General features: G+C 50.2%; 1 protein-coding gene across 1 annotated transcript in view; it reads left to right on the forward strand.

Annotated features, from left to right (window-relative positions):
- The window catches only part of trpc5a (transient receptor potential cation channel, subfamily C, member 5a), a 79,114-nt gene extending 71,313 nt beyond the window's left edge, over window positions 1-7,801 (forward strand). The window contains exons 15-18 of the mRNA XM_056442644.1: window positions 85-291; window positions 2,056-2,097; window positions 2,673-2,762; window positions 3,685-7,801. Coding sequence (XP_056298619.1) covers window positions 85-291; window positions 2,056-2,097; window positions 2,673-2,762; window positions 3,685-4,572 — 1,227 coding nt within the window. The 3' untranslated portion in view covers window positions 4,573-7,801. The remainder of the gene's footprint in view (window positions 1-84; window positions 292-2,055; window positions 2,098-2,672; window positions 2,763-3,684) is intronic.
- Window positions 7,802-12,500: the final 4,699 nt, after the last annotated feature.

Below are 12,500 nucleotides of genomic sequence, written 5' to 3' on the forward strand. Positions count from 1 at the left end.
TCGTTTAAAGAAAACGTGCATAAAACCACCGCGTCACCCCATGACCTCGTGACCCCGACATGACCTCTCGCCTGCTCTCCTCAGGACCACGCCGACATCGAGTGGAAGTTCGCCCGCACCAAGCTGTGGATGAGCTACTTCGACGAGGGCGGCACGCTGCCGCCGCCCTTCAACATCGTGCCCAGCCCCAAGTCCGTCCTCTACCTGCTGGTGTGGCTGCACCACAAGCTGAGGAGGCGGGGCCTGCCCGGCGAGGACGCCCACAAGTGTGAGAACCTACGGGAGTTCACGGTCAGTGAAGGCATCACGCTGCCCATCGTCTATCTTCAAGTGTTTTGTCCAGATGTGTTGTGAAGAGTGACAGTCGCCTCGTCATGAATATGACATCTCTCTTACGGCTTTTCAAAATAAACTTCCGTCTTCAAAGGAAAGTTGCATTTATAAAAAAAGATTGTCGTTTATAAAGTAATTTAAATATATACGTTAGGGCGGCAATTATATTATTCAAGTTACATGACAAATAAATCAGCGTTGACTGAATTTTTTTATTTTAAATCATTATTATTTACTTACTTTTTTTCCCTAATTTCAAGTTTCTACATCTGACGTGACATTTTTGTTATTTATATTTTTTTCAGTTCACATTTTTTGGGGTCTAAATCCTGAGATAAAATGCTTAGTTCATTTTTATCCTGTTTGAATTTTAGATAACTCAAAAAGTCCACCTTTAGCCGACGAGTTATTATATATGTTTTATTCAACCTTTAGTCAAAATGTTAAACTTTTTAATTTAGTCTTAGTTCTGTGTCTTTTAATTATTTATAATATTTCAGTTCATCGAATTTAGCCACAACAATAATTGTGTCCTTTAATTCACAGGTTGAATGATGAAGAATTCACCTTATTAAAGAATATAAGCATATTTTAAAAAACTATATTGTTTTATATCGTTTAAGTTTGTGTTTAACGACGACTCAACATTAAAATATTAGTCAGGGGGAAAAATGATGGTTGACAAACACATTTAGTGTTTTCTTTAAAAACATTTAATTTATCTGCATCAGATTCAAAATCAACTGGAACGAGTGAAGAGAGAAACTCAGTGAGACATCTGCTGTGAGCACAGGAGGAACATCGGCACACACACACGTTTAACGGTCCAGTCATCTGGAGACACACACACTCTCACACACACACACACACACTCACACACACACACTCACTCACACACACACACACACACGGTGCAGCTGGCATGTTCACCTCAGCTGAAGTCGACTGGTTATGTAAGCCGACCGGCCCACACGGCAGAGATGTGATCAAGGGAGAGCTGCAGTGTGTGTGTAGGTGTGTGTGTGTGTGTGTGTGTGTGTCGACGACATGCTAAAACAGCCGGCATGAGATCCAGATGGAGATAACAGACGAGGAGGAAACAGATCTGTTCTAAAGGTGCGATGTATGAGATTGGGAGCCTTTCGATTGACTCTACACGGCTCTCAACATGGCCGCGGCTAACGGCAGATGTTGCTAACGCCGTAGAACTCACAGCCACGTTGTTGACGGAGACGAGTTCACTGTATCCGCGAACTTTGAACTGTAACAATAGAAATGTGAAAGTGTCTCATAAATTAAATGTTTTTATTCTCCTTCCAATTAAGACGTTCGGACTTTGAGTGAATCGCCCAAAAAAGATAAAAACACTTTAAATGTTACTCGTTTATTTTTAAATGTTCTCTAAATATTGGGTAAACATCCTCTGAGAGGCCTCAACACACACATACACACACACACACACACACCAGGAGAACACGCTAAGTACTCGCACGCAGACGTTTCATGTGGAGGGCTTTTATTTTGAAAGGACGTATAAGCGTGAACCGCTCCGACTCCTCCTGGTCCGCTCGGTGCTTCTCGACCGGGTCGAACAATAAAAATGTGACGGAGAGCGGAAGTCGACTTTAAAAGTGACGAAGATTTGTTTACTTATTGTTGTTGTTTTAAAGTTACGTAACGTGTAAACTTGTTTATCGCGATTTGTTTTCTTTGTGTTTTCAGGAACGCCACGCGAACAGCCTGATCCAGAACCAGCACTACCAGGTGAGTGTGTGTGTGTGTGTGTATCTTTCTTCTGTTGGCTCGGTCCGGCCGCTCGCCGCCCGGCGCCAGTTCTTTGTGTTCCTGGCGGCGCCCATGTTTTATTGTGTTGTTGGACGCCTCATCGGAGTGTGTGGTAAGAATCTGGCAGAGCAGGAGAGTGACAGCCACAGGGGTGTGTGTGTGTGTGTGTGCGTGTGTGTGTTTGTATATATATTTATTTATATATATATACAAATATTTGTATGAATAAATATAGATTTAAATGTATATAAATTTTTTTGATATATATACAAATTACAATATATATATATATATTTGTATAAATATATATATTTTAAAAAATTATATATACAAATATATATATATTTGTATATATATAATTTTTTTAATATACACATTTATATTTATACAAATCTATTTATATATATGTATATATATTTGTGTATATATATATAATTTATTAATATACATATATATATAAATATATTTATACAAATATTTTCATATATATATATATATATATATATACATATGTATATAAAATAAGGACCCGTCAGTAACGCTGTGTCCAACAGGAAGTGATCCGCAGCCTGGTGAAGCGCTACGTGGCGGCCATGATACGCAGCGCCAAGACGGACGAGGGGCTGACGGAGGAGAACTTCAAGGTGGGGCGCTCTCCGGTCGTCATGTCCAAACCCCAAACTAACCACCGCCGGGTCGGTGCCTTCAAGTCATGTCGGAGTGGATCTGTTCATGAAGACTTTAAGAATTAAATAAGAGAGAGAGTTCCTGGAGTCTGTTCTCTCTCTCTCTCCTCTGGTCTCTTGACCTCGATCGCCCCTCTCCTCCTCTCCACCTCCTTCCTTCACAAATTGATGTTTCACCTTCCCTCTCTCACTCCGCCACCACTTTCATCTCTTCCACTTCACCCACTTTATCTTTCTTCTTCCCCTGAATATCACATATATTCATTTTAAAGCTTTGGAAAACCATTCTCTCTCATGACCACCAGGGGGCGACTCCTCTGGTTGTATAGAAGTCTATGCTTCATGTGTTAAAGCTGCATTCTCTCTCCTGACCACCAGGGGGCGACTCCTCTGGTTGTATAGAAGTATATGCTTCATGTGTTAAAGCTGCATTCTCTCTCCTGACCACCAGGGGGCGACTCCTCTGGTTGTATAGAAGTATATGCTTCATGTGTTAAAGCTGCATTCTCTCTCCTGACCACCAGGGGGCGACTCCTCTGGTTGTATAGAAGTCTATGCGTCATGTGTTAAATCTGCATTCTCTCTCCTGACCACCAGGGGGCGACTCCTCCGGTTGTATAGAAGTATACGCTTCATGTGTCAAAGCTGCATTCTCTCTCCTGACTACCAGGGGGCGACTCCTCTGGTTGTATAGAAGTATATGCGTCATGTGTTAAAGCTGCATTCTCTCTCCTGACCACCAGGGGGCGACTCCTCTGGTTGTATAGAAGTATATGCTTCATGTGTTAAAGCTGCATTCTCTCTCCTGACCACCAGGGGGCGACTCCTCTGGTTGTATAGAAGTCTAGCTCCATGTGTTAAAGCTTCTGTCTCTTTCCAGGAGTTGAAGCAGGACATTTCCAGTTTCCGCTACGAGGTCCTGGATCTCCTCGGTAACCGGCGTCCTCCCCGGCGCCACTACTCCTCCTCCAGCGAGGCGGCGAGGGACGACGGCGCCATGGCGTCGGAGGACGACAGCGAGTCGGGCGACGGCGCCGGGGGCCCGAGGTCAAAGGGCGTGTCCTTCCTGAACCCGCTGCCGGACGACGACCGGCCGGCGCTCGGCGTGTCCGCCTTGGTGCGCTCCATCTCCGGGTTGACCCGGGAGGAAGGGGGCGGAGCCGAGGGGGAGGAGGAGGGCGTCGTGTGGGGGGAAGAGGAGGGGAAACCAAAGAGCAACGGGCTGAAGGCGACCGGCTCCGCCCCCCCGTCCTCCACGGACGCCCTGGTGTCGCCGTCCTCCTCGTTCTCCTCCTCGTTCGCCCGCACGAGGAGCCGCCTGCAGCGCCTCTCGAGCGCGGGCGCCAAGGCCGACTCCTTCAAGCGCCTCTCCTTCCTGTTCTCGCGCTCGAAGCGCCGAGCCCCGCCCACGCCGCTGCGGTCCCCGCCCTCGTACACCATCTCCGACGGGCTGCTCCGCCCCCCGGGGAGCCGCCACCTCCGCTCCGACTTCGGGCTCGGCGGCGTGACCCGGAGCGAGACGCGCCCGGACGAGGTCGGCCGCCGCTCGCTCGCCGCCGGCGACCCCGCCTTCTCTCCGCCCCTCGCGCCCCCGCCGCCCCCGCCGCCGTGCCCCTGCCAATCCCTGCACTGTGCGTCCAACATGTCCGAGTCCAGCTCGCGCCTCCTGGACTCCAGCGAGGACGTGTTTCAGGGCGGAGCGGACGGAGGAGGGCGGGCGGGACCCTGCGATGACGTCATAGAAGACTCCGTGACCACGCAGCTATAGGAGGACGGGACGACCGACCATGTTTTTATTTTTGTTTGTTTTGCAAAATGGCTGAAGACGATCAGAGAGAGAGAGAGAGAGAGGGGGCGAGGGATCCAAGATGGCCGCATTTCATGGGGTTCCGCGACGGTTCCTGAAGCTCCTGACACGTGTTCATGGAAACAGTTTCTCATGATCTGGGTGAACTCTGGCTGATGACGTGTTATTTGACTCCTCTTGTCAATACAAAAAACGCACGTTAGCTAGCAAGCGCTACGACAAACGAGCTACCAAGCTAACGCACTACCGAGTGGGTAAACTAGCTCAATAGTAAAGGAGCTAACAAGCTAATCCGCCACCTAGTGAGGAAACTATCTCGATAGCGAGCGAGCTACCGAGATAACGCGCTACCAAGTGGGCAAACTAGCTAAATAGCAAAAGAGCTAACAAGCTAACCTGCTATAGAGTGGTCAAACTATCTAAATACAAACGGAGCTAACAAGCTAACCCGCTACCTAGAGGGCAAACTAGCTCGATAGCAAGGGAGTTAACAAGCTAACCTGCTATTGAGTGGACAAACTAGCTAAATAGTAAACGAGCTAACCCTCAACCAAGAGGGCAAGCTAGCTCGATAGCGAGGAGCTACCAAAGAAAAGATTTGTTCAAATGCCGCGTTTCTTCTCATTTTTTTGCTCCGTTAAATCCGTTGTTATCGATGTCGCCAAAGTTGACGTCTGCGACCGCGGATAAACTTTTTGAACCGCCTTAGCGCCGCGCGTCATGCGACGAGGGACAATCAACTTCCTGTTTCCTGTGTCGGTCTGAACATGAAGGAGAAAGTAATAGTTTAGCTGCAGCTTCACGAGCCGTCCCACCCAACATATTATTCACGATTATTTACAGTGAAATAAAAAGTCATAATTAGCTTCCATGTTGCATGCGGTTGCTGAACCCGATCACGTAGAAAAAGCCTTCTCTAGTATCCCAGTATAATCTCGTACACTCATTAAAACCCTTGTAGTTCATTCAAAGACTCATCATTTGATTTTATTACAGAGACGTCGTAAACACCGGAGAACAACACGGGAGATTTAAAGAGACAGTACGCATTGTTTTCTTCTTCTTTCTTCCGGGGAATATTCAAACGCGCATGATTATTACGGAATTACCAAGTAGCCAAAGCGACTTTTCCGGAAAATGGGAATATCTTTAAAAAATAATAATAATAATAAAAACAATAAATCCTGTTTTCACGATTTCCTTTCTGGCCCTTTAACCGCAAACCAACGGGCAGTGAATGGAATTAAATCCTCTTGAAGCCACTGGAACTGCCCCCCCCCCCCCCCACATGTCAGCCAAATGGAGCGCATCCCCCCAAAAAATGGAATAACCAACTTTAACTGGATTTCTGATGGATTTACCGCCATGGAAACGCCTCTCTCTGCAACAAAGGCCAAGGAACTTTTATTTTATCCTAATAATAGTTATACTAGTAATAATAATAACGCTAATAATAAGAGACTTCTAGTCATAGTAACGAGGACTATTGTGGTTTCTTACGACTGTCTTTGCTTCTGTTTGAGTCGCCTGTGATACCCTGGCTTCTCCTCTGCTCTTCCTTCACAATAAGTATACTTTAACCTGGTGAGTAGAAATATGGGGCGACGTTTTATTTTGAAGGGGTGAGGAGGAGGAGAGACGTGTTTTCCTTTTCTACCTGGGAAAAATCTATTTTAATGGGAAATTTCACCAGAGTTTCATTGTGAATCTTTTTTTATTTATTTATTTATTCTTTTTCTTAAAAAAATAAAATAAAAGTTGGCATGAGCCGCGGAACTGAACTCAAAGGAGAAGCAGAGAGCAGATGCATGTTTGATCAGCAGGGGAAGAGTCGAGAAAACGGAGAAAACACCCGCTACCTGCAACACACACACACACACACACACACACAAACGCAAACACACACAAACACACACACGCAAACACACAAACACACACTTTGAATATCAGCTGGTGTGACAAGCAGCTCCAGGCTGTCTCTGATGACATCACCCGTCGCCTTGACTCCCTCATCCATATTCTGTCTCTTTACCTTTCTCACACACACACACGCACGCACACACACACACGCACACACACACCGTGACCTCACCACCAGCTGTCTTGGCGGCGGCGGCGTAGCCTCAACCCCTTTTCAATGAATCACCGTCACCCAAAATGTCACAGCGTAACCATGGCGACCCCATTACCCCCATGCCCAACATCCTGTCATCATAATGTCACGCCCAGAGCTGGGGGGGGGGGAGGAGTCTGTTTCACACCCCAGTGTCATGGCAGTTTGAATCTGTTGGTTTTGTTTACATCACAAACGATACTTCAACCTAACTTTTGGTTTTCTTGCTTGAACCTAACTGTTAGTTTTCTTGTTTAAACCTAACTTAAAAGCTAACTTGTGGTTTTCTTTCTTAAACCTAACTTTAAAGCTAACCCCCTAAGACGTCAGCAGGGTTGAGGGTTATTTAAGCCTGACTTTGATTCATAATCTCTTGATTGAAGAGATAACTGAAGTCAAAGTTCTCTCCTAACCCTCTTCTGATCTTGAGGTCTTCTCACACTCCGCCTCCCAGAGGCTGCAGATGTTACCGCGGCAACCAGCCTGCATGTCACCATCCCATAATCAGGTTGTGTAACACACACACAGCCACACCTCAGCCAATGGAAAAGACTCTTATTTTGAAACTCTATTGATCGATTGGAAGTACGGCTTGTCACCGAGGACAAGTGTGTACGTGTGTGTTGGGGAAGATATATGCAATAAATACACAAACACACACACACAGAAATGCTCTCTCCTGACGACCAGAGGAGTCGCCCCCTGGTGGTCAGGAGAGAGAATGCAGGTTGTAAAAACTTCATCATTGGCTTCACTCTTCAGAACTGGAGGTCTCTTCATCTTCATCTTCACAGCTTAGCTACACCGACTGTTCCTTTAAGAAAAAGGCCAAATGCTTCTCATCACACTGACGAACACACACACACACACATGAACGAACACACGTGCGGCGTCCTTCCGGTTCCCCTCTCGGCGTGTTGAGCTTTACGAGTTGAGGCTGTTGTTTTGGGGAGTTGAGACTGTTGTTGTTTTGGGTCGGCTCCTCGTGGCTGAATGTTGGACCGTGTTATTTTTCTAGAACCGGCGTCTGTAGCGCACGTTGTTGACTCTTTAATAAAGGCATCCTGAGAAAACTGAGCTGGGCTCCGCCTCTTTTTTCCACTCCTTCATCTTTACTTTCCCAAACAGGAAGTCACATGTTTACCTCCAGGTTTCTGCCTCCATAGTTAGACCTTGACGTACCTCCTGCTCCTTTTAACGATACTGTAACGACTCGTGTATAGACCCAAATGCACCCTCGACTCCAGGGATCCTTCAAACTTATATTCCACACTCTGGAAACGGCAGGCAGAGGATCAACAGGATGAAGGGCTGGTAGGTTCTCGGAGAGTCGGACTAGCGGGTTAACCAGGGACTAGAGGGTTAACCAGGGACTAGCGGGTTAACCAGGGACAGGCAGGGTCGGCAACAGGAAATCCATCTAGAAACAAGTGCTGGAGAGTCTGGCATAGAAAAGGAAGTACAATCTGGCCCTGTGTGTGTGAGGCAGGAGACTATATAGGGATTTGATTAGTGATCAAAGACAGGTGTGTGAACAGGTGGGAGTGACTGAACCACAGAGTGAGGAGCTGAACTGTGACAACAGGTGAACAGGTGAAGAGAGTCAGACTGACGACAGGGAGTGAGGATGGGGTGGAGCTGAAACTGTGACAGAACCCCCCCTCTAAGGGTCGGATCCCAGACGACCCAAAACAAGAAAGAAAAACAAAAACAAAATCTTCGGCCTCCTAGGGTGGGTGGCGGGGGCCCGGAGGAGGGAATTTGCGGCATGACAGGAACAGTCCAGGGGTTAAGATAGATAGATAGATACTTTATTAATCCCCAAGGGGAAATTTGTCATCACAGTAGCAGCACCAATAAACTAAACACACAAGAATACAAAATAAAATATAAAAAACAGGGATGAAAGATATAGGAGTATACAAAGTAAAATATAAAATGAAATATATATGTATATATATAACATATATGCATACACAATACTAATGACAAATTAAATTAAATATAAAAATATTAAATATAGACAGTGTGTTAATACCCATCCTCTCCTCCCCGACGGGTGAGTTATCGTAATCGGAAGACGACTCCTCCTCATCCTCTTCAACATCTGACTCCGTCGATGACCGAGAGGGAACAGGGTTTGGCTGTGTAGCCACTGTGGCCACAGGACCCTTGGCGGGCTGGTCAGGGTGGCTGCGGTGAAACTCCCTGATGAGAGGGGGATCCAGAACCCAGGATCTCTCCTCTGGACCATAACCCTCCCAGTCAACCAGGTATTGTAGCCCTCTCCCACGCCGGCGGGAACAAAGTAGGCGGCGAACAGTGTAAGTCAAACCTCCATCGATGAACCGGGGTGGTGGAGGACGCTGGACAGCAGGAACCAGTGGGGACTCCCGAACCGGCTTCACCCTGGAGACGTGGAACGATGGATGGACCCGCAAGGCCCGGGGCAGTTTGAGCCTCACCACCGCAGGATTGATGACCTTCAGGATCTCGAAAGGTCCGATGAACCTGGGTCCCAACTTCTTACATTCTACCCGCAAGGGAATGTCTCGGGTCGAAAGCCATACCCTCTGGCCAGCCTGGTAACTGGGGGCTTCAGAGCGGCACCGGTTGGCTGCCGCGGAATAACGGTTGACCGAGCGAAGAAGCGCAGCTCTGACCTTAGCCCAGGTACGGCGGCAGCGGCGGACAAAAGCCTGGATCGAGGGGCAGGAAACCTCCTTCTCCAGGGCAGGAAACAGTGGAGGCTGGAACCCGTAGGCACACTGGAACGGGGACATCCCAGTGGCAGAGCTGGTCAGGGAGTTGTGGGCATACTCCACCCACAAGAGTTGCTGGGACCAAGATGCCAGATGCTCGGAGACCAAGCACCTTAGAGCCGTCTCCATCTCCTGGTTCTTGCGCTCCGTCTGGCCGTTAGACTGTGGGTGGAATCCCGATGACAGGCTTGCAGTGGCCCCGATAAGCGTGCAGAACTCCCTCCAGAAGTCTGACGTAAACTGAGGTCCCCGGTCAGAGACCACATCCGTGGGAAAACCATGAAGCCGGAAGACATGCAGCAGGACCAGCTCAGCAGTCTCCTTGGCCGAGGGGAGCTTGGGCAAGGGCACAAAGTGAGCCATCTTACTGAAGCGATCTACCACTGTCAGGATGGTGGTATGTTTATTGGACAGCGGGAGACCGGTAACAAAGTCCAAGGAGATGTGCGACCAGGGCCGATGGGGCACAGACAGAGGTTGCAGAAGACCCGCAGGAGCCTGGTGAGATGGTTTATGCTGGTTGCAGACAGGGCAGGCGTTGACGAACTCCCGGGTGTCTCTCTCCAGAGTAGACCACCAGAATCTCTGCAGCAAGACATCCCTCGTATGCTGGCTCCCGGGGTGGCAGGTGAGTCTGGAGTTATGGGCCCACTGGAGGACATCAGACCTGCGTAATGCCTATCACCTGGTCCGGATCCGAGAGGGTGATGAGTGGAAGACAGCTTTCAACACCCCCACCGGACATTACGAATACCTGGTTATGCCCTTTGGTCTCACCAATGCCCCGGCCGTTTCCCAGGCCCTAGTGAATGATGTGCTAAGAGACATGTTCAATAAGCAGGTCTTTGTCTACCTAGACGACATTCTTATTTTCTCTAAGTCCCGAGAGGAGCACGTTCACCATGTTCAAGCAGTCCTCCAACGCCTCCTGAAGAATGCCCCGTTCGTTAAGGCAGAGAAGTGCGAATTCCACGTCTCTTCAGTCTCCTTCCTGGGGTACATCGTGGGACAGGGGATCGTGGAGATGGATCCTGCCAAGGTGTTAGCTGTTACGTCCTGGCTCATTCCTGACTCACGTAAACAGCTGCAACGATTCCTGGGATTCGCAAACTTCTACAGGAGGTTTATCCGTGGCTATAGCACCGTAGCAGCCCCACTCACAGCCCTGACCTCATCTAAGGTGCAGTTCCAGTGGTCATCCTCGGCTGAGGAGGCCTTCCAGAACCTTAAGGCCCGGTTTACTTCTGCCCCCATCCTCCAAGTTCCTGACCCAGAGAGACAGTTTGTTGTGGAGGTGGACGCCTCCGATGTCGGGGTGGGGGCCATCCTATCTCAGCGGGCTGCTAGTGACCAGAAGCTCCATCCCTGTGCCTTCTTTTCTAGGCGGCTCGCACCTGCTGAAAGAAACTACGATGTGGGTAACCGGGAGCTGCTTGCTGTGAAGCTGGCCCTCGAGGAGTGGCGCCACTGGCTGGAGGGGACCAGTCTGCCCTTTTTGTGTTGGACTGACCACAAGAGGACCCTGGTCCCACTGGTCCCACTGGTCCCCTGGTCCCACTGGTCCCCTGGTCCCACTAGTCCCACTGGTCCCACTGGTCCCCTGGTCCCACTAGTCCCACTGGTCCCACTGGTCCCTTGGTCCCCTGGTCCCACTGGTCCCACTGGTCCCACTGGTCCCCTGGTCCCACTGGTCCCCTGGTCCCACTGGTCCCACTGGTCCCCTGGTCCCACTAGTCCCCTGGTCCCACTGGTCCCCTGGTCCCACTAGTCCCACTGGTCCCACTGGTCCCACTGGTCCCACTGGTCCCTTGGTCCCCTGGTCCCACTGGTCCCCTGGTCCCCTGGTCCCACTAGTCCCCTGGTCCCACTGGTCCCCTGGTCCCACTAGTCCCACTGGTCCCACTGGTCCCACTGGTCCCTTGGTCCCCTGGTCCCACTGGTCCCCTGGTCCCCTGGTCCCACTAGTCCCCTGGTCCCACTGGTCCCCTGTTACCACTGGTCCCCTGGTCCCACTGGTCCCCTGGTCCCACTGATCCCACTAGTCCCCTGGTCCCACTGGTCCCCTGGTCCCACTGGTCACCTGGTCCCACTAGTCCCCTGGTCCCACTAGTCCCCTGGTCCCACTGGTCCCACTGGTCCCCTGGTCCCACGGTACCACTGGTCCCCTGATCCCCTGGTCCCACTGGCCCCCTTGGAGACCGCCCCGAACACCTTGCGTAGCTCCGCCGAAAACCGCGGGAACGAAGAACAGGCTGGCGTGCGTCTCTCCCCTTCAGCGGTACCCCACAAACGTGCCCTGCCGGACAGGTGATTTATGGTAAAGGCTACCTTAGCCTCCTCCGAGGCAAACGTGTACGGCTGCAGGGAAAAGAAGATGGAGCAGTTGGTGATGAACGGATTGCAGCCCTCAGGTTCTCCAGCATAGCGCTCTGGGGTTCCCACACGGGGCTCGTGTGCTGGAGCAGACAGCGGAAAGAGAGGAGGCGTAGCTGAGGCAACAGGCTGGGTCAGGACAGTAGTGATCTGTTGCACCTGAGCTGTCAATGCCGACATAGCCCGCTCCTGGGCTGCTGCCGACTGACGCCCCTCAGCGGCGAAGCTGGCCATCTGCGCCTCGTGCTGCTGTAGAGCCCTCGATCCTCTCGAATCGGCTCGCCGGTGCAGGAGTCTGTGCTGGGTCCATGACGGGCCAGATTGTAATGTAACGACTCGTGTGTAGACCCAAATGCACCCTCGACTCACCGAGCAGGCAGGGATCCTTCGAACTTATATTCCACACTCTGGAAACGGCAGGCAGAGGATCAACAGGATGAAGGGCTGGTAGGTTCACGGGGAGTCGGACTAGCGGGTTAACCAGGGACAGGCAGGGTCGGCGACAGGAAATCCGTCTAGAAACAAGTGCTGGAGAGTCTGGCATAGAAAAGGAAGAACAATCTGGCAAGGTGTGTGTGTGTGTGTGTGTGTGTGTGTGTGTGTGTGTGTGTGTGTGTGTGTGTGTGTGTGTGTGTGTGTGA

The sequence above is a fragment of the Pseudoliparis swirei genome, chromosome 21 (assembly GCF_029220125.1).
Source record: "Pseudoliparis swirei isolate HS2019 ecotype Mariana Trench chromosome 21, NWPU_hadal_v1, whole genome shotgun sequence".
NCBI classification, from domain to species: Eukaryota; Metazoa; Chordata; class Actinopteri; order Perciformes; family Liparidae; genus Pseudoliparis; species Pseudoliparis swirei.